This window comes from Amphiura filiformis, chromosome 8 (assembly GCF_039555335.1).
Source record: "Amphiura filiformis chromosome 8, Afil_fr2py, whole genome shotgun sequence".
Lineage (NCBI taxonomy): Eukaryota > Metazoa > Echinodermata > Ophiuroidea > Amphilepidida > Amphiuridae > Amphiura > Amphiura filiformis.
This window is the reverse complement of record NC_092635.1, coordinates 42,213,350-42,240,249: the sequence shown is the minus strand read 5'-3', so window position 1 is coordinate 42,240,249 and position 26,900 is coordinate 42,213,350. Positions and strand designations below refer to the sequence as shown.

General features: G+C 37.2%; 1 protein-coding gene across 1 annotated transcript; it reads left to right on the top strand.

The window, feature by feature from the left end:
• The first annotated feature begins 764 nt into the window (after nt 1-764).
• Nucleotides 765-16,894, top strand: LOC140159062 (uncharacterized). The gene is made up of 11 exons (XM_072182392.1): nt 765-1,033; nt 1,718-1,930; nt 2,069-2,173; nt 2,489-2,707; nt 3,571-3,800; nt 6,142-6,314; nt 7,125-7,339; nt 10,508-10,647; nt 13,678-13,864; nt 15,483-15,623; nt 16,643-16,894. Exons 1-11 carry the CDS (start codon nt 941-943, stop codon nt 16,874-16,876), a joined length of 1,950 nt encoding a protein of 649 aa, XP_072038493.1. The 5' UTR covers nt 765-940; the 3' UTR covers nt 16,877-16,894.
• Nucleotides 16,895-26,900: the final 10,006 nt, after the last annotated feature.

Below are 26,900 nucleotides of genomic sequence, written 5' to 3'. Positions count from 1 at the left end.
TATTGTTACAACTCAATGATGATGATGATGATGATGATGATGATGATGATGATGATGATGATGATGATGATGATGATGATGATAATAATAATAATAATAAAATAATAATAATATATAATAATAATGATACATGCAATTTATTAAGCGCCTTGTATTGCACGTAACCACAAGGCGCTTTACAAGATCAACAAAATACAACTCTAAAATTACAAACAAATTATTTAGCTGCGATAAAAATAACCAAACGTACAGTGGTAAAATAACAAGGTAAAAAACCACACCAGTTCAACCTCAGATTCTAATTGTGTTCTATGATAATTTGCTGTTCCCGTACCTCTTTGTGTGAAAGCCATATTGTAACCTGATTGTAACATTACTGATGGAGGACGCCCTCAATATTTTTTTTAAATTGTGTTTTTTACACGATTGTACTGTATTTCAGTAAACTAAGATACCCTGCAAAAATCAAGACTTGTGGACTTTAGCTGCTGTAGTTTTGTCAAAATCCGAGATTTTGAATAAATAAATTATGTCAGTTCAACGCGTATGCGATGTTTACAACTGAGTACGTACCCCGGTATGTACATGGCGTGCGGTGACGGTCATTAACACACATCAAAGTATCGTTCCGTAGCAAGACCGACGGAGTAACACGCATTGGCGCTGGTAGTGAATTCCAATTTTCTTTGCTTGACCCCAGTTGTTCGACTCAAAATTGCGGCACAGCCATAACTTATTAAAAGAACCGCCCGATTCACGTTCAAAGTAGTATGTTTGACCCCATGCTCTATTTTACTATTTACTATATTATTATTAAACCCTTTTCTTGATTTATTTGAATGTGTCAGGTTTGAAAGATCCCATCGTGGTCAACATTGGAGGAACGCAAGCTACTGCAGGAGTTTTGAAAGACGGGAAGGCAAACTTTCAGACCTCAATCATGGAAGTGTCTGGTATTAAAGCCTTTAGGAACAGTCCGTATGTGGTGACTTCCAGCATTGGGATGTTTTCTATAGTGCACCATTCAGAGCAGGTGCATAAAAGTGTTTAATGACGAAGCATATGCAACTAAACGTTGAGTCCCTTAATTTATAGGAGCGTCATACCCTGAGAGCTATGATGAAAGTGGCCTAGAGTGCCACATGATAAAACCTGAATTATGTCGGCAACGTTTCATTATTAATTTTCTGGTCCTAACAGACTGATTGTTGTAAATACGAAAAAACACGTCGTTCTTCAGGCAGTTGCGGCGCTACAAGGGGGGCAAATATTTTATTGCCCCCTCCCTACTTTTGAGGCAAAAAACCCAACTCACACAAATTTCCACTTTTTGCGACAATTTTGTACAAAATTGGTTGATTTTGCCCCCCATAAATTCACTTTGCACCCTTGCCCCCTCTGAAAAAAATCATGGTGCCGCAACTTTCTTCAGGAGGGGTTATACGATCATTGGGTGATTGGATGATAGATTTAAAACAACACAGGCATGCGTCTTTAGGTGGCAAACTATACATAGTCTATAGTCTTAGTGACAAATATTATTCTTAATGCGGTGAAAACAGGGAATCTCTTTGGTGACATTCGATCGGACATTAGGCTCTATCACCATGATTGAACACCTGGGTTTCATCTAAATGTGCCAACGTTATTATTTTAATTATTGCTTAAAACAAAAATGTATCATATTCGAAATTTCCTTTTAACTTGAATCTTTTAGGATGTACAATCCATTGGTCCAGATAGTGTAGATGTACCCAGTGATGCATTGGTGTTTGGTGGAAGTGTTTTAACATGCCTGGACGTTGGAGTAGCAGCAAACCTCATCAGTATGGGAGATCCGGGGAAAGTGAAGGATCTTAGCCGCGATTTGGTTGAGCATGTGTTGCTAAAGTTTGGAGAAATGATAGCGGATCTCATTGACAAGACAAAGGTACAGTAATTCATTGATAATACTATTGTTTGTTCTTTCTTTCTTTTTCTTTCTTTCTTTTCTTTTTTTCTTTCTTTCTTTCTTTCTTTCTTTCTTTCTTAGGACCTGTTATGACTTTTTATTCTTTCTTTTATACAGGAAAGTTCAAAGGATATTCCGGGTGTGTTTCTTGGATTTGGCAGTACTTTGATAATAGAACAATTGCCTGGGATATCGCAACTGGTAAAACCACAACACTACGAGGTGATTCCTACCTACTCTTCCTAACTTTGGTATTATTTTCAAGGACAATTGACACACTACACTTGACCCAATACACTTGCTAGCCACTAATTACATAATTATATTTATTAAGATACCAAAAAATAGAGCCAAAATGACCAAAAGCCCCAGGGTCATCAAAAGCGACAGCTTCCAATACCCGAATATAAACATGATAAATTATCAAAAATACATAATATCGAATGATCTGAGGTGGTTCAATTAGCTTCATTTGTAAGTTTTGTATTTGCTAAAGAGTAACGTGTCCTTTTCCTTTGGTGACTGTTGTCATTTCAGTTTGCAGAGGCTGTTGGTGCTGCTGTCATGCCCAAAAAGGAATCTACACGGGGTAGAGGTTTTAAGTTTGCGTTTGGGTATTTTGGCGCTAAGGGGAAAAAGAAAACTCCAGTTGGTGGCGGCCATAACTATCCACATGCCTTCCGGTTCGAATTATCTTCAAGAAAAGACCACAATTTATACTTACGAGACAGGGCTTTGAAGTCCTCCGTTCGACAGGTATTATATTAGTTACAGCAATAATAGCTAATAATATAAGATTTCAGACATCGCTTTTGTACACCAAATCATAAAATAACAAATACTATAATTATGATACGATACTCACTATTAGAAAGATTCCCATTACATTCAGAGCCAAAATAATTGGGTAAAATGATTAGCAAATCTGTATTATTCCAACGCTTACATGGTGACAGACGGTTGACTATTACAGTACTTGAGGCTTCCATTATAGTGTATTTTAATTAAAAATTTCATAATCATGATAATAGCAACGAGCTCTGTCCAATGCAGTACCACCTACCCCATCATCGCCTGATATCTGGTTTTATGTCGGTCAGGTATAGAAGGAGCGGGGGAGGGTGTGTGGGAGGGGGGAGTAATAAAGCCATATTATAACATTTGCTGAGGAGGACGCCCTCAATATTTTTAAAAATCAAGACTTTAAGTGCTGTAGCCTTCGTCAAACCCCGACATTTTGAATAAGCCGTCTTATTAAGACGATTTATTATTACGATGGAAGCATTGGACGAACACGTATGCGATGTTCATAACACAGTACGTACACGTGCGGGACAGTTGTGCACACACATCAAAGGATCGTGCCGTAGCACAACCGACGGAGTATACGCATTGGCGCTGGTAGTAAATTCCCATTTTCTTTGCTTTACCTCAAAAGGGGCCATATCGGACAGTAATAGCTAACATTTTATGAAAAATAAATACTAGCTTCTGTAGTTCAACATAAGTGGTGGCAATTTTCAACACTGGTATAAAGCCAAACTGATGGTAAAAAAGAAGGAAAATAAAAAGCCGTTTGGTCTTATTTTGATTGAAGCTGAATTTTTGCTTTGATCCAGTACGTTCTCAGTGAACCTCAGTTCACCGGAATTGCAGGCATCAACGTGAGTGACAAACCGAACATAAACTCCGAGGGTGAATGGTTGCTGTCAGAGAAGGATCTTGATCTATTGAGTATTGGAGTCGGTATACTCGGCAGCGGTGGAGGAGGGAGCCCAGACCTGGGAAAGCTGATGGGTTTGCAACAGCTCAAGAAAGGCAAAAAGATTAGAGTTAAAGTCCCTGAAAGGTATGTCCTACTCACGAACACTAGTGGCGCTATTTATCCTAAATCTTGTTTGCATCTTTACAAGGGTATACACTTGTATAATGACATTAAAACATCAGGAAAATGAGCAACAAATAGCAAGGCAATTTTCTAAAAATATTTTATCATATAATGAAAGGAATAACTCATATTATTAGGCTATATTAATATTAGTAAATAGCGCCCTCAATTTGCACATAAACATTAATTTATAGAATACAAATTACCACAAAAAGGCAGAAAAAGATGAAAATTTTGATAAAGAAAGGAAGCTCTATAAAAAGCTAAACAATGTATATTAGTATAATACATGTAGGTGTTGGTAATTGCCCAGGTCTAGAATTGAAAATTATACGATAAAAGATCACATCAAACAACAGATATATATATTTGACCGCATGAATTTTCAATTTCTTATATGCGAAATGGATCATTTGTAATAAAGTTACGGTTGCTATCAATCAAATCAAAATAATTCAAATCATAATAATACCCATATCAGGCGGATTTTAGTAAACGGGACCTGTCAACAAAGAAGGGTGGTGCCCTTCCAGAGGCGGATCCAGGATTCAAATAAGAAGGGCCCCGTATAAAGGTAATATTTCGACCATTTCGGGGGGGGGGGGTACTTCATCTGAATATTGCAACAGGATATCGTATACATTTTCTTACTTTTCCTATAACATTATGCACAATAAAATTAGGTATCAGTTTTGAATATGTTACAGTTAAAATTCAAGGTTAGTGAATTTTGGTGCTGAAAAAATTAGGTATCAGTTTTGAATATGTTACAGTTAAAATTCAAGGTTAGTGAATTTTGGTGCTGAAAATATTACCTTTATACCCGTATAAAGGTAATATTTCGACCATTTGGGGGGGTACTTCATCTGAATATTGCAACAGGATATCGTATACATTTTCTTACTTTTCCTTTTAACATTATGCACAATAAAATTAGGTATCAGTTTTGAATATGTTACAGTTAAAATTCAAGGTTAGTGAATTTTGGTGCTGAAAGTCAGTTTAAACTTCTTGAAATAGTTAAAGTGAGAGTATATTTTCAAATCCCATGGTAACATAATGTGCGCAAGGGTGTGCTTGTTAATACGTTAATTTGAGCGCAAGTGGACTTACAAAAAAAAACCCGTTTTAATACACTGTTAAAACGCTGTTTAAAAGTTTAAACAGCGCTGAATTTAACAGCAAATTGCTTAGAAATAATTAAACAACTTGTTTAAAACTCTTAAGCAATATTTTAAACATTTGGCTGTTCAGTCCATCCGTTAAGCATCGCTGTTTAAACTTTTAAACAGCGTTTTAACAGTGTATCATTCAAAAACATTTTGGAAAACTTGCTGCAAAACATTCTAATATAATGTTATAGATAAAGTGTTAAAAAACTTTTTTTAAATGTTTGCCAACCCAACATTTAAATGTTATTAAAACGTTTTGACCAAAACACGTTTATAGCGTTTCAATTTGTTTTGGTTTGTGGTTGACGCTATGTGAAAAAAGTGGTTTACCTGATTAGAATTCAAGTATAACCTAAGTTAGATTGTCTTAAAGAGGATTTCGTTTTCGTGATCCTATCATCCTCTATTTATGACATTTTTCAGTAGATATCCAGGAAAAAAGCTTATTCCCAAAATTTCAGTTGATTCCGATTTTGCGTTTGCGAGTTATGCATGATTATGTGTATTACACTGCTCCATAGGCGACTGTTGTAATTTTGTTCTGGTATACACCTATCCGACTTCGCCATTACTGCGGTGTCCCCGATGTAAAACTGCGGTGTCCCGAGGTCGGGGGTTCTATCCATTATTTATTGTGTGCTATACAGAATTGTACCCGGAATTGTACACAACAGTGATATTCAATACACAATCATGAGTATTGAATTACGAATTAAATCTCCCGCTCTGGTACATCTGTGTTGCCGTCAATAGAGGGCCAAATACAGTAAACGCTTCTCGGATTGGTGTATACCAGAACGAAATTCAAATTTGACGATATTTTTGCTAAACGAATTAATCTGCAAGAATTTTTTGGTACATAATCATTATGTAGCCAGAGGTTTCCAGTGGCATAAAAAAACTAAACTTTTGTGAAGAAAGTGGAGGGAGGGATGAGGCTGTGGATCACGAAATGCCCTTTAAAGAGCTAGAAAATTGGCAAGGAAAATATGATGACAAAAACGTAGTTGTCTCGTGAACTAAGATAGTAAATTAGTAACTGATCATTGCTGATGCTGACTTGATTTCAGCATTTAAAGATCCTCCATTGCTAGTACATGTATTTCCGTATTTATTTCCTCAATCAATAGACTCGGGGCTGGTGAAACGACAATGATAACTGCGTTGATGGGAAGCCCAGCCGTTTTCCTCGAGAAATATCCAAACGGTTCGGAAGGAACGGATTCCTTACAAAGCATAAAAGATTTGTACAAATGTGGATACAAACAAGACGGAGACAATTGGTCAATTGCGTGGAAACCAGGTTAGATAAACCATGATAGTTTAGGTAGTAGGATAGTAACAAGTATCTTTATAAGCTTTTATATTCAGCATGCAAGACGGATATGAAAAAACCTAAACAATGAATAACCATAAACTTTATAAAGACACATTTTATTTATAAAAAAACACAAGACGAAGGAGAAGAAGAAGGAAGAAAAGGAGGAGGAGTAGGAGAGAAGACTTGTAGCCATGTATGTAACGTGATGAACTACGTGTAAGAACAAATTCGTTATGTTAAAACAAGATTTATATCTGCTGGCAGTAAAAAATAAAGTCTAGTGCATAAAATTGTAGTTAATAAGTTCTGTATGCATCAGCATCGCAAATGCACCCCAACCCATCTAAAGAATGTATGTTAAAATATGGCGGGCCAGGTCACGAGAATGAACACCCTTATTGTCCAATAGTGTTAACAGGCTTTGTCATCAGTGTACACAATTTCACATAATAATAATAATAATAACAATAATAATAATAACTATAATAATAATAATAATAATAATAATAACAATAATAATAATAACTATAATAATAATAATAATAATAATAACAATAATAATAATAACTATAATAATAATAACACTATAATAATAATAATAATAATAATAATAATAATAATAATAATAATAAAAAAAAATAATAATAATAATAAACAATAATAATAATTATTATTATGCTAATGCATAATTTAACAGGATGAAAGAAATCAAAGGCTACTGAATATGTAAGACTGCATATTCATAGATATAACAAAACATATTTAACTAAAACCAGTTTGCGTCTTTTGTAGCTGGTACCGTTCTTCAAGATGACGATAAAGAAGATATTACATATGATCAGGACTTTCCAATCGTCTACAACCCTCCCCACGTTGACAATATCGGAGCCATGATACCAGTAGAATCAGGAGGAGCTAATACACTGCAAGCGCTTGTTGTAGCTTCACAAGCAGGCCTACCAGTGCTCGACTGTGACGGTGAAGGCAGGGCTGTCCCATCGCTACAGGTAATCTAAAGCTAAATTTATACTCGATCGCCGAGCGATTGCGATTAAACGCTTTTGAAAAGCGATGGGCAATCGCCGAATTTTGCGATGCATCGCTCGTCGCTTTTGCATTTATACTTATCACGGCGATAGCGATTGCAGACGACAATTAAAATATTCTAAATGCCACAAAATACATTTTTAAAACATCAGTTGCTATCAATAATTATTGCTTTGAATTAATTCATCACCAAAAATTAATAATCGAGAAAGGTAAATTAATTAGCAAAATAATAGATTCAGATGGTTGTATATATTGCTTGACGCATTCACGTGTCAAGCGATATCGCAGGGAAGTTGAGATTTCTTCAACTTGCAAAAGCGACGTCGTTTTTGCCTCAGCGATTTGAATCGATTGATCGGCTTGACGCTCTGGAAATGTAAGTAAACATTGAGCATGCGTGAAAATCGCTTTTCTGCAAAAGCGATCGAGTATAAATTCAGCTTAACAGAATGGGGGGATGTAGAGGTGATAGTAGGGGATATTTTGTAGACAGTTGCGGGTGGAAAGGTGTTTTGTGAATTGTGTAAATACAGTTGACATTCTGTAACAATTCCTCATTTATATGAATTATATCGACGGTGTTCAAATCACGTATTACAGAAGATTTTGATGGTATAGTTACCCGGGATAGTTATGACAACTGCGGTTTGTTTAAATAATTCGTCATTTCAGACTCGGACAACATCGCTGAAGGGTAATTCGTGAAATTTAATGCATGGGACAATAACGGATAATGTCCAAATAAATGGTGCACTAGATGCAATGCGGTAGCGAGGGGAGGGGCATGGGGGCACTTGCCCTGGGCGCCACATTAGGGGGCGCCAAAATGATGGTGGATAAAGAAACTAAATCGATTATGCGCCCCCCTCTAAGCGGTAAAAGTCAAAATTTTCGCGCGCTTCGCACGCATTTTAGCATAAATAGTCATTTTGAAAGATCAATTTAAGACCAAAATTCAACTTTATGACCAAAATTAATCAAAGTGGTGTTCATGGTGTTTGTGCAAATTTTGCGCGTGCAATTGTTTCAAGAATGGATCGGGTGTAGGGGGACACCATTGTGCATCCTTGCCCCGGGCGCCACAACCACTTGCTACGCCATTGACTAGATGTGTATTTATAGCTAATTTAACTTGATTTGGAAAAGATTACAGTATTGATCATAATACATTTATAAAGAACATAATACACAATATAGCTTGAGAGTCTGACTAAACTTCACCCGATGTAAAAATGTTAAATATGGAGAAGTTCTTAATACTGATAAAATAAATATATTCTAGTACCGGTTAAATTGGTATCGGTACTAGATATTGTCTATCCAAGGTGAAACTGAATTTCGGCAAAATAGAAGTATCAGTTGTGCCTTTTGTCGTGGGAGTAACTAGGGGTACTGACTGGCCACCCTTTTCATTTAAAGGGGTCCCGCGGACAAATGAAGTTTATTGTTGGTCAGCAAAGATAGGGATACAAAGGCCTAATCCCGTATCTATACTCAACATAATGCATAATTTCCAGTGACAATTGTTTTAAAAATAATTTCTATAAAAAGACACTTATGATGGGATTCTGTAGAAAATATGTGTAACTATAATTAAAGACAGAGAAAAAAAGAATTTATCGCGTCTGATGTCACTGTCAATTACGATCCTTGATTGGTTTACACAGGTTAATCAGCGCGCACACCACTCTTCGCCATACATACATTCTCCCAGCCACATTTCCCTAACATAATATGAAATTTAAAAAAAATAAAATAAAATTTATTTTTGCAGAGGCGCCGGCGGGGTTCGAACCCACGCTGCACTGAGCAGACTATACAGTATTGACATAACACCAGCGGCTTAGACCGCTCGTCCGTAAAGGCTTGATAATGTCATGATGAAAATTTAAAAATATAATCGCAACTTCATTACTTCAACATACCACGTGACAAGCAAAGACAGAAAACGTACCATATTTTGGAATTGTTTTTTTTATATTTTTATTTGTTTAAAAACATTTATGTGTATTAATAGCGCTCAATTGTTGATAACTGCGTGTTCTATATACAATAAATGAGCCTACGCACAATAGTTTTTTCATACATTATATCGATTTTGACTCGCACGTGCTCCCCGTATACTAAAAGTATGTCGGTGTGGCGTGGCCTACCATTTTTCTTGTAGCTTCTTCTATACACGTCGATGTTTTCATCATTTATACAATAAATCCACATTCGACCCCTAATTTTATTTCAGGAAATAAAACATTAGATTACCAATACCATAAAAACGAAACAGTAATCATTGGTTGGGTCTAATGTCATTCTTACATGGAATTTTCAAGGTTTTTTCTATCGTCATTCTCGCTCAATTAAAAAATATTTTGGCGTATATAAAATTGAAATAAAATTCTCTGCCTCATAAACGACATCAAATGTGCCACAATTGGGTATCACGAATCGTTATATATGATGTGCAGTTAATATTCATATTTTCTTTTATACAGAGGATGCTTCAGTTTTGACAGGAAAAATATTTTCTTGAAAACCCTCTCACTCGGTTATTTCAAAACGTTAACCACGCTTCCCTAGAATGTGCAATAAATTAGCATTAAAATTTTTCTTATTCTAACAGCAAGCGTTTCTAAAATGCAGTATGGCGAAATGTGGTGTAATCAGCGCGTAAAAGGAAGACCGATCTATCTGGTGCTGATCGGAGAAAAGGAATAGCAGCAAATGGAGAAAAATTACGTACTTTTACAAGGCAAAAAGCAGCTTTTCTAGGCATTGTGGACATGGTGCCTTCGGTTAAGAAAGTTTCCTACTATAAAGACCTAACTTTTGAGATGGTTTGCATGTCGAAAGGTGCAAAATTAACAATAAGGCGCCCGGTTATAAATCCGCGTTCAGCAAGTCATCATCACGACACTTGTAAACAAACCGTGCTCGAGTTTGATTGACAGGTGACATCAGACGCGATAAATTGTCTTTATCGTTGTCTTTAGGTGAAAGGTTTAAACAATGTTACCCACATTTTACTATTGGAGGTGTCCCAATAACATCACTAGCAACAACAAATCTTCAGAGCAATAACATCCGCTGGAGACGCCGTTAATTGCTTCTCATTTTGACCATGTTCACAGATGATCGGTCCTGCAATGTACGGTCAATCCTTATATCCAGCATCAGTCAGTGGTGACAAGGGGCAAAGGGTTGTAGCATTTAATGGTCCATCCGCAGGTGCTCTGGAATCGTTTTTCAGAGATCAAGTGGTGGCAATGGGGTAAGTCACTCATTACGTAAGTATAAACTAAGACCGTAATATGCGGAATACTCAATGAACTCTCAAATCTGTGGTAAATTAAAAAATATACAGGCAGTTACAATTATTGTATTTTGTGAATTATTTGCGTTGCTTGCACTGCGCAAAGTCAATAAAATATTATTATACCCGCATGCAAATGCAGGGTAGGCCTATATTGTTACCTTGAGGGTTGATCATCTTCTTCTTCTTGTTCTTCTTCTTTTTCGGTAAACCCTGAGAAAACTTGAGAAACGGCTGGCCATTTTGGACTATGGGCCAATAATATTTGACCTATTGGGCTCCTTAAGTGCTAACAACTCGGAGCGCTGCTAACTGCTTCATTTACTGAGAAACTGTCGGCCTTGTCATTCCTCCCTACGCCTTAATTAACTTCGGCTAGCCCAATTTTCCTAGTCCATCTAGAAAGACTCACTAGATAGCACAATAAAAATTCCTTTAAAAAAGGAATGGGGCGCCCAATGTGAGCTTGGACGTGATATGGTGAATTCCATGGCATGGTGTTTAGATTTGATATTATAATGATTTTTTTCTAGGGAAGAGTAGAAGATGATCAAATGCAAATTGTTTGATTGTGGAAGGTGTATCACAGGACCGTTTTGGATGACATAAATTGAATTGGAATGAAGCTGTCGTGTCAATTTGCGATTATGTGGGGTGTGGGAGTTCTGTTTTGGGGCATATTGTAGTGATGATATTGCTTTGGATATTGAATATTGTTGAATTTCGTTATGCATTGGGGTATATGATGGATAGTATAGAAGACACAAAAGAAAAGTTTTTAAGAATGTATAACGTCTGTGATACATATACATCATCTACTTGCTAATACACTGAAAATCTAATAGAGATGAAGGATAAAAACAATTACAGAACATTCATTCTTCATAATAAAGTAGCTATGGGTATACAATGTTTACAAGATAAGAACGTTAATGTTTTGTACATGAACGTAACGTCTTTGATATATAGTTGTTAACACACTGAAAATCTGACTAGAGATTTACAATTTGATGATATCCAAAAGAATACTTAGCATTGAAGAATTTAAAAAAATTACAGAACTTTCATTTGTTAACATAGACGTAGCAATGATTAACAATGTTGAAAATACAAACGTAACGTTTTGTTCATAAACGTAACATCCTCGACACATCTAGGATCCGCATAATTTGTTGATTACTGTCATAAACAGTCACAAAAGATTTATGGTCTGATCATTTTATCATTTTAAGGGGGACCCGATATTGCATATGGAAGAACCAGGCTTTTCAATAACTATCAAAACTGCTGGGTACCAAACTTTTTGATACAGCTTGTATAGTAATTTGTTCTAATTTCCATGCAAAAGAAGCCAGTTGTTTCATCCTTAAAACAAATACACCATAATTTTCAATATAGATAAGACCTTGGTAAGATTTGGTAAGCATGTTAATTGTTATGTCACTATTACTATCTTGATCTTGATAAGATGCCTACTCATACATTGTACCATGCTGCAGCGTATTAAACAAGGACAACTATACAACATACATTTGTACATTCATTAAATGACTTTGAAACTTCGGGTACAAAAACTCATACTCTGCAAGTTAGGTCAAATTTTGCACTATGATTGTTTATTTGAGGTTATTGGACTATGCCATTGAGATTAGGCTATTGTGGTCCATAGTGTTGGTCACCGTCTATCGGGTTCTAAGAGGCGGTAAACTGGTTTAAGCCCGTACAAAGGTCATGGTTTATTTGGTGTTTTTATAAGTCCATTAATTTTGTATTTTAAACAAAGAATATACGCACAAGATTTTATCCCGTGCATATCAGTAAACAATAATAAAATCAAATCCAAGCAAATTGTGGTTTTATTTCTAAGCTGGGCATACTTTTAGCAAAACAATTGTGAAGTAAATCTAGCAAGAGTGAAATTAGAAGCTTTTCACAAAGTCATGCCAATAAGGTGCCCCCGCCGTTGCGGGCGCCCCAAAAACTTGGATGGCCCAGAGTTTTCCCCTATGCCGGGTCCCTATGATGATAAAATGTACATACTGCAGTTACTGTCCGTTTTCCTATACACAAAACACAGTGCTCTTTCCCATTGACGCGTGACCTCTACAAATAGCCCTACGTTAAAAGTATGGGGATATGACTAGTTAACGTCGCTGTGTGAAAAATAACCGGCCAATATTAAAAGTACTCTTCTAAAGTTCTAGAAAATATAGTTTTTTAACATGTCCTAAATTTTTAGCTAATTTAGATGTTTGGAAATATTCGTACTTTGGTGTTTTAGTTAATGTTATAGGTAATAGTACATTGCCTAGTTAACGTCGCTGTGTGAAAAATAACCGGCCAATATTAAAAGTACTCTTCTAAAATTCTAGACAATATAGTTTTGTAACATGTCCTAAATTTTTAGCTAATTTAGGTGTTTGGAGAGGGTCGCACTTTTGTGTTTTAGGAAGGATATGTAAACGACAGATAACACCAAAAATATGAAGAAATTATTTCCAAACCGTGTTAAGTCAACAATCATTATGTTGCTCATTTTCAAGAATGCTGGTTTACAAAAAGCAGACCATTGTCTCATTTCGTGAACAAAGGTACACATACCATTGTTTCCTTTCGTTTCCTTTATAATCGGTTACCCAACTGAAGCTATAATACCAGCTTTATTGCGATATCGCACATGAAAACAGACACTTGTGCACAACCAGAGAAGATCCGATTTAATCAGTTGAGCTGTTTCAATGAGTGTTATCTTGGTTTAATAGCTTTTAATGGGGTTAAGTCCTGCAAAGGTCGAGATGAATTCTACTGTAGACATGACTGCATCATGATTCCTGTATTTAATTAATGATATGCATTTTTTAATAGAATGGCGTCATAGAAATGGTTTACTGAAGTTCCGTGACACTGAAAAATCAGGATTACCAATGTCAGTTTTTTAATAGTGTTATAATGACTTTCTAAGTTGAATTTCTTCTCATTTCTATATAGGTCATATGCAGCCGTTTCATTTGCACCTATGCCAAAAACAACTGTGGAAAACTATACTGTGAAATACACCATCAGTAAGGCATGGAGAATTGGGGAGAAAATAACAACAGCAAAGAAGGAAAACAAGGATCCAATCCAAAGTGTCGTAGATTATGAGAATGGGAAAGTACTCATCAAGGATGGAAAGGTAATAAACAGAATAGTCGACTGCAGATCCGTTATATAATAGGCTGAATAGGTACCTGATCATCGCTAGCTAACACTATACCAGGGATCTAGAGGAAGGGATAAGCATCCTAGTCTGCTGCCCTCATTCGAAATATGTATCCTAGGTCTAGACAATAGGCGGATTAGCGGCCATTTTGTCTTCGACATGATTTTATTCACGTGTCCTTATACTTTAGTTAACAGGTTTACAATATTAAAATTATATTTTGAATATGCAATATATTCTGTAGTAAATCGATCAAATGACGGTGATTGTTCAGGTATTATATGCTTGATAAAATTAAACTGTCTGACCAGCTAGTATTCTCCTCCGCCGTCAGTGTGATTCCAGACACTCCACGTACCGTGTTGCGAAGGTGGAGGAGACTAAAGCTGTATTGACGAACACGCATGCGTTAAAAAATATGTAGCCTAGGTCGAACAATAGCGTGACTTAGTTTCCGGCATTGTTCCTATGCACTTTCACCCTCCTGACTATACGCCGTAGAAGTGACGTCATAATCGGATTAACTATCAATATATGAATACAATTTTTGAATATACCGCGCTGCACTGCAGCAGGGTGCACTCATCACCTGTATTCAATCATAATAGATTGAATACAATACCCCTCTTTTCAAAGAGACTAATCTTACAGGTGATTTGCATTTCTTTGACATCTATGGTTCAATGCATCGGTACCGCATGAACGTTATAGTGCGAGGCGATATACGCTGGCGAAGTTACGTAATAATCGGATTAACTACCATAGCAATAGGTGAAAACTATTTTTGAATATACCGCGCTGCACTGATACTTTCACGCGGTACCTCTGCATTGAACCATATCATGCTGATCGCTTACACCTGTAAGATTAGTATCTTTGAAAAGACCAGTATTGTGTTCAATCAATGATTGCAGACATACACAGGTGATTAGTTCAATCTGCTTGTAGTGCAGCGCGATATGTTCAAAATTGTTTTCACCTATTGCTATGGTAGTTAATCCAATTAACTACGTCACTTCTACGGCGTATAGCGTGGAAACACACTGCGTATATTTCATTAGGCAAAATAGGTTCCTAATCGACGATACGAATCGAAGCCCAAAACACTTATCGATCGCTACGAAGCGTGCTAAAGTGTGACAACGTGGTGCTACAAGAGTGGATACAGAATCTGCCATTGTGCACTGTAAACACGAACATCAATAGTGATTTTATTGTCCAACCGTCAATAAAATCAAACTAGATTACATTTTTGTAATAATATTGAAGAGCACCCTGCATCTAGGGTCCCAAAACGTGTATGGGCCGCATTAGATCTCTTCAATATATTGCGCAATCCATCGATATCGTCTATATACGATCAATATTGCACAATAGTAGATATTGCTCACTAAAATTGATCGTGTATGGGCAGCATAAGCAACCCCTTTGTGCGTTAGAAACAATGGTACCACTTTTATGAATAGCCTGTCGGCAAATCAAATCAGCATCAAAGGAACAATAGGATCTAGGGGATCTATTACCCCTCCTTCTATGTTAACCTCCTTGATGATAAAGTTGAAATTATATAATTCTTATCGTAATTGAATAGGTCACAGAGATTGATCACAGAACTGTTGGAGGTTTCGACCGTGGTGTATACACAATTGCAGATGGAAAAGGGAACCAGGTAGCGATAGATTTCCAGAATGAAAATCTTGTGGTCTGGGACAAAGGTCCTGAGAATAAAAAGGTACGGAATAGTAAGAATCCTTGTAATCCGACATTGACTGCCAGCATACTTTACTTAGCTCTTCATATAACTGGGTGTTGAACCAAAATAATTTATGTTGGGATGAATAAGTTTATTCCATGGTATGTGAAGGCCAATAGTAAACTCTTCATGCTCCGCAAACTGAAGGAAGCATCTCTCTCACCCGAGGAGCTGTTATTGGTGTACAAGGGTACACCGCCCAGTTTTGGAATATGACGCTCACTTTAGCATTCTGGACTTATAACCAGGTGGTCCAGCTTGAGAACATTCAGAGACGTGTTTTAAATACATCCTTGGTAGAAAGTATACTAACTATGCAGATTCCAAAGTTAGCTATTCTCAAACTCCAAACTGTGTGTGAAAGGAGACAAAACATCTGCAAGGAATTTGCCCTGAAAGCAAGCACGTCTGTGAGGTTCTCATCCTGGTTCCCACAATTGAGTATCGGTCCCAACTGACCCTCAGAAGACCACCAAAATTTAGCTCTTTTATAGATGTAGGACCAACAGATTTCAATCTATATCCCCTAGACTTTCTCACCAACCTCCTTGAAGCAACGTAGTATTTTCCTTGTCGGTCATTTTTAATATTGTTCCAAATCCAGTCAAGTGCAATATTATTCTTTAATGTGTTCATATTTATGTTCATGTTTTGAACATTGTATGTTTCTTTTTTTTTAATGTAAATGTTTCTTTTTTAATGTAAATGTCATGCAATTCAGCCGTTGGCTTTTGTGTGATTTTTAATAAATATACATTAAACACGTTTTGCATTTAAATGTCGGGTTATATAAAGGTCATGAAAACGTTTTTGAAACGTTTTACATGAAAAACACTACAATAAAAAAATTTAAATATCAAGATGTTATTGTAAAATATTTTTAGCAAACATTTTCATAAAAATTGTTGCATATAGCTACAATTGTCGATCTTTTTCTGTGTAGTGTCATGGGAAACATAATTTTCTTACTGTCTTTTATGTAAATAAATATTTTTCAGCACCTTGCCAGCATTCCCGATATCATTAGTGTCGTGGATACAGAGGGGAACGGATTGACGACGGAGCTGCTTCATTTTGGTCTCCGTGTATCTGTTATAGCTTTACCCTGCTCACCGTTACTCACATCTACGCAAGCCTTAAAGTTCATTGGACCAAGAGCACTTGGATATGACTTCGACTATAAACCAATAGGAAAGTACCGCCAAGCAGTACCTGTACCCCCTTTGCCATGAGGCGGCACCCCAATAACATTTCTTTTATCAAAAATAGTACGGTTTGGTGATATGTATACATGTATGCCTTATAAAAAAAACCCGAAAGGTACAGCTTTCACAGGTTTTTCAATTTTAATGACAATTTGATTTGTGTATCGCGATAAACCACCGTAGACTTGTTTCCAAAAATCTCTATAAGTAGCAACAAAAAAATAGTCAATAGATTCTGAGTACAAGCCGCCGGCAGTAAAATATAACGTTAATGGGTCAATTTTGACCAATTTCAAAATTTGACCTTCGACCCCTAAACTTTGACCGTCACCATTGACATTTTGTTTTGTCTCACTAAGGTCTATCATATGCAGCACTCAGATTTTGCCATACCTCGCTGTTTGAAATTGTACACATTTTGACCTTTTGACCCCAAGTACAAAGAGGTCACCATTGACTTTTTGTTTTGTCTCACTAAGGTCTATCATATGCAGCACTCAGATTTGCCATACCTCGTTGTTTCAAATTATACACATTTTGACCTTTTGACCCCAAAGTAAACACTGTACAAATATGTCACCATTGACTTTTTGTTTTGTCTCACTAAGGTCTATCATATGCAGCACTCAGATTTGCCATACCTCGCTGTTTGAAATTATACACATTTTGACCTTTTAACCCCAAAGTAAACATTGTACAAAGAGGTCACCATTGACTTTTTGTTTTGTCTCACTAAGGTCTATCATATGCAGCACTCAGATTTGCTATACCTCGTTGTTTGAAATTTTACACTTTTTGACCTTTTAACCCCAAAGTAAACATTGTACAAGGAGGTCACCATTGACTTTTTGTTTTGTCTCACTAAAAAGGTCTATCATATGCAGCACTATGACTTGACATATCTTGTTGTTCAAATTTAGTTTGTATTGCATACAGGGTCAAAGGTCAAGCAATGGTCAAGCTGTGAACACCCTGAATACCCATGCCAGTACTGGCTAACATGCATTAATAAGAGCTTCAGCACATTTTGTTTGTAGAAGAAGAGGCTGGTTGCCAGAAAGAAAGAAAGAATTGGCGTACCGCGTAAGACAGAACAAGCCGACTTTGTCGTCGGCTTGTAAAAAGCAAAAGATGTTGCAATGTCATTGACCGTGACACATACCAACGTATCACTTTGCATCTTTTGCACTGATATAACCAGACGGAGCTAAAAAGTCAGCATGCCGAGCACCAAGCTGACGGTTTAAACATTTAAATATGATACTAAACTTCACATGGTTCCACGATCGTGGATTTAATTGACTCGGTGGTTATAATTATTATAGAATGTATAGGGATATATATGCTTTTGTGCTTCTTTAAAGGATAATAAATGCTTAACATTTTTCTTTTGTATAATTTGGGTACTCAAAGTGACTGCGTTGTATGCGGACAGAGATTCAAAACTAGGGATCTTTTGGTGAGAGATATATGCTAGCAAAGGAGTCATTGAGTGAGAAACCCCAAAACCTCAAAATATATGTTATAATGGGGGCATTTGTTGAGAAGCTCCTTAAAATGGGGGTCGTTCAGTGAGTCCTAGAAAATTTGGGGCCCTAAACAATGCTGAAATACAAAAATGTCAAATGAGGAATTTAAATTGAGTACAATTTACCAAATTCTTGTCAATCAATCAATCAATCAATCAATCAATCTTTACTTTCATCAATCTCATATAAACATAACAGCAAATGTAATACAATTATTGTACATTAACGAGTATTGATGAAGGTAGGTACATGTATATCTCAAAGCCTGAGAACGATGTACCACCTTAACATGATTTAATCAAAACCACGAATATACTAAAGAAATTTACAAAGAACCCATCTTAAGGGCATTTCGTGATCCACAGCATCCTCCCCCACTTTTCTCAAAAAGATTTTTATACCACTGGAAACCTCTGGCTGCATAATGTTTATGTACAAAATAATTCTTGCAGATTAATATATAATTCGATTAGCAACAATATCGTTAAATTTGAATTACGTTCTGGTACACCAGAACGAAATTACAACACATTTTCCGTGAAACAGTGTAATAAACATAATCATGCGTAAACTCAGAAACACAATCGGAATCAAATTTTGGGAAAAAGCTTTTTTCGTGGCTATCTACTGAAAAATATCATAAAAGAGGATGCTAGGATCATTCACGTAATACTCCTTTAAGGGCTCGGGCCAGCTTGGTTTCAAATTGGTCCAAAATGGAAAAATCGGCCATGTTTGCTGTTAATTTTTGCCTAGCAATACTGATCATAGGTTCAAAATTTATGGTGCATATCAATGACCAACCTCTCTAGTTTATTATTTGAGCATGATCACTTGTGCAAGGTCCTAGGAAATTATGTAAATATGTCTGTATATATAATGTTCCACATCGGCTCACGCACTTTTTTATTTCACCCCAGATTTCATATCTTTCCCTAATACCGATTTCCGCATCATTTCGGTATAAAATGTTGAAAACTCCAAAGAAATAATTATGATACTTATTTCGAACTTCGGAGCTCAACAAATGCCTTAATTAGTCTCGTCAAGACAGAAAATTCATGTGATTTTGCATCTTGGGAAACGACCATGTGTACATGCTATTTTGTCAATGAAAATTCACGAATGTTCCCACTTTCACAACGAAAAAGAGTTCTACATCATTGGTTGGAGCGAGGAAAAGTAAATTTACGTGCATTCAGTAGTTATTTCCTGTCTAAATCGTTCCGTTTAGTGCTAAGTTCAGGTCATTTATGTCCAATCTGCCGAATTCGTGCTACGCAGTTTTGAGGATAAAATCTTTGACTATAAGCTTACGTATTCAACGTATCGACCCGAAATTGGACACGTTTCAAAGCCAAGACATGCTTTGCTCTGTGGTTTGTATTTATACTCACGATTATCATCTTCTGTTGATTATTTCAGGTTTTTCCTGCAAAAGTTGAGTCCAACACCCCATATCTCACAAACACATGTCATTCAGTGGAAAAAATACTTGAAATACAACCTGATACAACATCAACTATAAAGACTAAGTTCGGTTCACATTAAGTTCACATTGTGAACCAACATTACAAACGATGAAACTGTAATTGACCTAGGGGATGACGATGAAACGTCGCTTTTCCTCGCGACTCCGGTGCGACTAGGTCTAGATCGACAAGGGACTGGTGTGTACATACAACCACTGACTGTCATCATGGTTTATTTTACTGTGGTGGACTTTACAAAGCACAGGCCCTAAATGAAAAAAAATGAGCACCATGAGTACGCATGCTCCCAGGCAATGAACAATGGGAACACAACGTCACATCATGAGATGTCATTCATAATTGGTTTCTTCTTAAATCGCTTTATAAAACTATAAATTGTAGGAGCTACCGGAAGTTACGACATGGAAAGGTGCCCAAAACGGGCGTGACAAAGAGGCGGAGCTATTCACAATTTCCCGTTTTATTTTCATATTTCTTATTTGTTAGCTTTCATTTTGTTTTCATTATTATTTTATTTGACTTCTGATACGTATAAATCTTAAAAACTACCATTTTCATGATATACTCTTGATTTATAGCCATTTAATGGGCGGATCATTAATACTATTCATATTGAAATTAGTTGACCTGCTAATATGTAAATTATTGAAAGTGGAACAGCTGATCGCCACAGTACTCGGTAAGCCTAAGCTGCCAAAGTAAATACATGTAAAGTCATCGCGTCGTTGGTTATAATATTTACAAGCTCAAAGTAACTTTTAAGGTAAGAAAAACAATATGAACTATAAATTAAGAACTGCCGAACGAGTTCAGTTTTGCCCTAAAAATCAGACCGACCTAAAACCACCAAACTTGATCTCATGTGTGCCGAATTTTGCACTGCTAGCCTGTAAGTGTTATGAAGCAGTTGTACTTTGTAGTAACTACAAATTTGGAATATGCGCAATCAATGAACCAGTCAGTTGTCAATACATGTATGATGTAGTATAGTACATATCATACGTGTTGAATAAACTGCTGATACATAAAATGTTTGCAGATGCATGTACACTGCAGTGCAGTGGCATGCAACATTGGCATTGCATTATTTAAGGGGTACTACACCCCTCAAGAGATTTAGTGCTTATTTTGCATTTTCTTTCAAATTATAAGCGCATTGGGGACAAGTAGGATATGTATATATTATAGAGGCAAGGACTACAACTACTGCACTGGAAATTTTATTTCAGCACAGACAACAGATATCAAGTTACAGTCAAAAATGAGGAAAACCAATATTTGATCAATAAATCAATAACTACTTGCTTTGAGTTGCTGAATTTTCAGTACAGTAGTTGTAGTCCTTGCCCCTATAATATACATATCTTACTTGTCACCAATGCGCTTTAATTTTTGAGAAAAATGCAAAAATAGGCAAAAAATTGGCCAAAATAGGGCAAATTGCACAATTTTGAGTGCTTCTTGGGCACTGGCCCATAGCAAATTTCACTTCATTTGTGTGCTCTTCTGGCGCAAATATCCTGGTTAAATCTATGCATGTCTATCTCTAAATTGTAATGGTTCCGCTGCCATTATCGATCTTATATATACCTAAACCAAACTTGTCCACTTGAGTGCATATCCTTCCTTACGGTGAGTTTGGGCCTCCAAATTTTGGCCTGGCCCAGTGCCTCCAAAAAGGTAAAGCCAGCATGGTCATACTTCATGTGACTGTCATCATTGTTTGATAATTTATTATTTATTGCACACATCCCCTGATTTGTCCACATGATTTGAGTTTCAGATCAGTCACATTTCTTGGATAACCGAGAAAATATGCAAACTCTCCATACATGTCCTTTCCATGGGCTATAATAAACTGTCAGCAGGCAAGGTGATTAGGATGTAAATTCAGGCCTGTACAGGGGCCATGGACAAGGAGCAGTATGGGCCCTTTAACCAGGTGAGATTTAGCCTACCTTATGGGGGCCCTGGGCCAGGCTAAAAATTTTGAGGCCCCGAACTCACGTGCCGAGGAAAGCATGTGCACTCAAGTCAGTGGCCAAGTTTTGGTTTAACTAAAGGGGACTATCATATTTTGTTCAATTCAATTTCAGACTATTTTGGCCAAGATCAACATGAATTCTGCTATTTGAATGCTTGTGAAGCATGGAAAATTTAACCATTTTATGCTATTTTGACCAGAAAACATGCCGTTATTGAGGTTAAAAGAAAGATGCATATGGCAATTCTGGGGCCCCCAAATTTTAGGGGCCCTGGACCCGGGCCCATCAGGCCCAATGGTATAAAAATCCGACCCTGCTCTCCATTATCCGTTCTTATTTAATTTTCGCCTTTGTGCTCGGGCCCTGAACCCCGGGGCCCATGGACTTCGGCCACCCTGTCCCCCGCTTGCTACAGCGCCTGTTTTGACTGTTAACAGGTCCAAAAGACTCCCCTTTTACCGTACGCCTCAGCTCATAAAGACCCACCACTTCAAAATTCTGGGGAACATACCCACCAAAATTTTTTATGTTGTAAATATTGTAAAGTGCCAACTGAAATTGGGAATACATTTAATAACAATTAATTCAACTTATAATTGCAGAATCAACCACCATCACATGAAGGTGTTTCCAGCAGATCCACACCCACCACTATTCGTGCAGAAACCAAGGTAAGCATGCTATTGAAATGCTGAAGATTTCTTCAACATTAAAAGACACTAAGACAGAACTGATATTTCATATTAATTGACAACTATAACTTAGAACACCATGTGCATTGCTATTAATTTGCAATACAGTGCAAATCTTCAGTGTCATTTTAACTTTGCAATACAATGTACAACTTGTTATGGAGACTGAAATATTAGCAACAAAACATTTCAGTATGTTGTATGACGTTCCTCACAGCAAGTTACTTTTCTGTGTGTAGACTGCACACCATCTGCTGACGGCAATAGTTAGTCCAGCAAAAGTGTTCCAAGCGAGAGTAAAATCATGTATTGTCCATTTGACATTCTCGAGACAGATTGGGCTATTCCAGAAATTAACGGCACCTACCCTAAAGAAGACCTGGGATTCCCAATAAGTTTGAGTTTTCCCATGTCTTCTTTAGGGGTAAAAAGCCGTCCTCAGCAATTGCGAGCCCCAACATGCGAGGGGGGTATACACCCCCCCACCCACACACACACACACATTTGAACATGAGAGTCTGTGATCATTATTTTTAGAATCCAATTAAATATTCATAGCTGATTGATCATTGATTATCGGTTATCGACTATCGATTAACACCATCTCAAACGCTGCTTACCAGCGTGCTAAGGTAAGACTGTGATGAAATCCGTGAGGCATGATACTCTATGTACTACTACTGGCTATGATCTGACCTCATTGTTTACGAGGTCAGATCTTAAAAAGATTAAGATTTTCCCATGTCTTCTTTAGGGGAGAGCCAAAATATCTGGATGCGCCCATTAAAAGCAGTGCATCTGCAGAGAGAGTCACTGCTCCATACAGATACACAGTCTTGTATGTATCACACAGAGGTACGCTACTGTCGGGGGCTCAAATGGGGTATGTTCAAAGCGTTGCTCAATTTTATTTACTTCGATGGATCTAGCCGGGCAATGGAGGCAGAAGGCATTTCTCGGTTACTAGCATGAAAGTTCATCTGTGTTGGTTACAATTTACAATTACATTTCTCGGTTGTTTAACAGGTTATTACCAATCATGAATTTATTACTCAAGCACCATTTGTTTCGATTTTTCTGTATGATGTGTACAGCATTTGTTTCTTCTTTTAATTTCAGTGATGTCAGTTTGGGGTCAAAATGTGTGTTGTACACTCTGCTGTTGTCAACTTGCAATGCACAAAGTGATTAACTTTTGTATTGATGGAATTTGATGGTACCCCATCCTATATTTTATATTGTGTATTCACATAGATGTTAATTTGAAACTGATTTTACAGATCAGAAGACACTCTTGGACTGAGATACACAACTTATGTAGGGGATGGCGATTCTTCTTCATTTTCAAGAATTACACAGGAGCAGCCATATGGGCCAGATGTTACAACCATTAAAGAGGAAAGTGTCGGCCACATACAGAAGAGGATGGGATGCAGACTCAGAAAGCTTGTAGAGAAGAAAAAGGTATTAATAATTAAAGTTTGTATTTAACCTTTTCACTGGTCATCCATCAGAGGACAGTATATAGCTGGAGACCAGAGTCGTACTTGACAATGATTGCTGTGCATAGAGGAATCCTGTAGTCGCCTGCTCCACAGCCATAGGATCACGTAGCAATAACCACCTCATGGAGTATCATACAGTTTTATACTAGTGTAAAAGCTTATCATATGTGGTTTTTAACGTCATTAAATTTCGACAGGACACATCATAAAACAGATGTAAATAAGATAAAACCTCAATTTATTACATAAAGCGAGCTGATTTCATTGATTCCTTTTCTTTTGTGTGGTGAAAGGAGTGAAACTTGCTGACGGGAAGACATTGGACGAGAAGGGTCGCCTCCACCGTAAAAGAGTAGATTTGCTGCAAGGATTTTATGGCAAGGCTTTGAGGACCAACAAAGGGAATCCTGAAGCAGCGTCAGCAGAAACAATGGCTGGCCTGTATCACTATGCTGGGGACCACAGTTACTGCCCGACAAGAAATGACACCTGGTGCAATTTTAAGAAAGATGAGATTAGTGGTACTAACAACTCTGAACCAGTGGATGATCCATTTACACCAGCCATGGTAGCAGTAATGAAGCCCATTATGATGTAAGAATATATATGTGATAGTGCAACTTTGTAGCTTCACCACAGCACCGAGCAACTAAATCAAATTTCCTTTTCATTTACAAACAACTATATCAAATGTAGGCATCTTCTGTAAGATCATTACAACATATCTCCCATTCATTTCAGCACAGCACTGAAGCAAAGTTTATAAATAATCTTTAAATGGAGTGAAAGTTTCAATATTCTGTACCTCAATTGATGTGTGACTATTAACAGCACTAATAATCTTTTGCAGTATATACCAAGAAAGGATTGTATATCAAAAATATTTATGCGATGTATTCATCATAACCTTCAGTGCAGCTTATAGCGCTCATCACCACAACACAAATTACCTTCATCGCAACAAGTGAATGTTAATAATGTTGACAGTATTGATATTAAACATGATTCGCAAATTGATCACACATTATGGACATTACTTAATAAATGTGGAACTTTGTATTTTTCAACAGGACCTATCTGATGTTGACTTACTATCGCATTGCAGTCAGTGTCTGACACAGAACGCCAATGAGTCCTACAACAGCTTGCTCTGGAAAATGGCAATACAGCTCTGCAACACAGATTCGGACAGCAATGTGCTGTCAACTATTTCTTTAATGTTGGTTGGCTATAGATGCAGGTAAATGAGTTATGGCAGAGGTAGTAGGAAATGAGTGTATTACTTCTTCCCAGCATACTTTAGCAAGTAAAGACAAACTCAGGATAAGAGCAGCTCAAGCCAAAGCATTACTGGGCAAATAAGAGAAAGCGTGTCATGAAGCGTTTAGAGCGAACCGCTCACGCTTTCCGACATTCGGACCATAGCCACTACTTCCCGGCACTACTTGTCTGGTGGCTATCATGTTGGCTCTACATCTAAGCGACCACGCAAGATGCCAACATGCAGCACATGCGGGGCCCCAATGAAAGGTCATGGTAACCCGGGGGGTACTCAAGTTTGGTTTTGGTAGGGACGTGCGCTGAGATTTTGGAAGTAGACCCATAAATATACCAATTTTTCAAGAAATTTGGACCCATTGATATACCAAAAGTCAAAATTTTCGGCCGAATTGACCCAAAATTGTCTTAGTTTTTACAAGAGAAAGGAAAAAAAGGGCTGTTTTCGGAAAAATTGAGAAAATTTTGAAAAAAGGACCCATTCATATACCAAAATAGGCTTTGAAAAAGGGGTCATTGATATACCAGAAGGCTGAAAATGCTACCCATATTTATGGCACATCCCGTATGGTCATTTGTACTGAGTACCCCGGGCATGGTAAGTCCTGTAATGCTTAAATTTCTGCTGCTCTTATCAATAGAAACCCACAAAGGCAAGAAAGTACCGGTACCCATTTTGGCGAGAAATGGTGAGGAAAGGCAGGGTAGCCTGTTAAAAAAGGTGAGGAATGACAAGTTTAAGATAACTAAGTCTTGCTTAGATCCTGGTCAAGTTTGGCAAGAAAAGGCAGGAAATGGCAAGGAAAGGGGGGGGGGGGTACATCCAGCACATCCAAACCTGCCACAGACATTTTATCTGGAATTTAAGTAGCACCCAATTAACACCATTGTTATCATGTTGACTCAATTGGTCATAATCTTCCTGGGCTTTCTGGTTGAGTGTAATAAATTGGTTATGACCAATTGAGTCAACATGATAACAATGGGTGTTAATTAGCGTTGTATTCCAGACAAAATGTCTGTTGAAGGTCTGCTTGTACCTTGCCTTACCTGCCTCTTTCTCACCTTTCCTTGCCAACCTTGCCCATGATCTGAGCAAGACTTAGTTATCTTAACATCTCCATTCCTCACATTTTTAAATCCTGGCCCTTTCTCGCTTAGCCTCACCATTTCTCCCCAAAATGGGTAGTTTCTCGTCATTATGGGTTTCTAGTGATATTGTCTTTCACTTGCATTGAAATGTCCCATAATGTGTCTGCCAATTTTCCTGTCAGCACATTGAAAATCATGATGGTTTGCTTGTTAAGAAATCTGTAATTTATAGCACCATAATAATGTCAATTTTTAAAGCAAAGTGACCCCGCTTATTCTCTTCTACACCTACGATACTAAGTAACAAACTCTTCCTCAGTCGCCATTGTTCGTAAGTCCTTCAAGGAAACAACAATTAAGACAAGTAAATTTAGATACAGAAGATGTCTACATAATTTTACACACCATTTATGAAATTGAGCAGGATGCAAAGGAGATCTCTCCCAAAGCCTGTTATTGTCCAAATCCAAAAGGATG

Coding starts and splice junctions, on each gene's coding strand:
- LOC140159062 (XM_072182392.1), top strand. CDS start 941: ATGGAAGTGTCTGGTATTAAAGCCTTTAGGAACAGTCCGTATGTGGTG. Junction 3,801..6,141: donor AGAGTTAAAGTCCCTGAAAG/GTATGTCCTACT, acceptor CTCAATCAATAG/ACTCGGGGCTGGTGAAACGA. Junction 6,315..7,124: donor GTCAATTGCGTGGAAACCAG/GTTAGATAAACC, acceptor CGTCTTTTGTAG/CTGGTACCGTTCTTCAAGAT.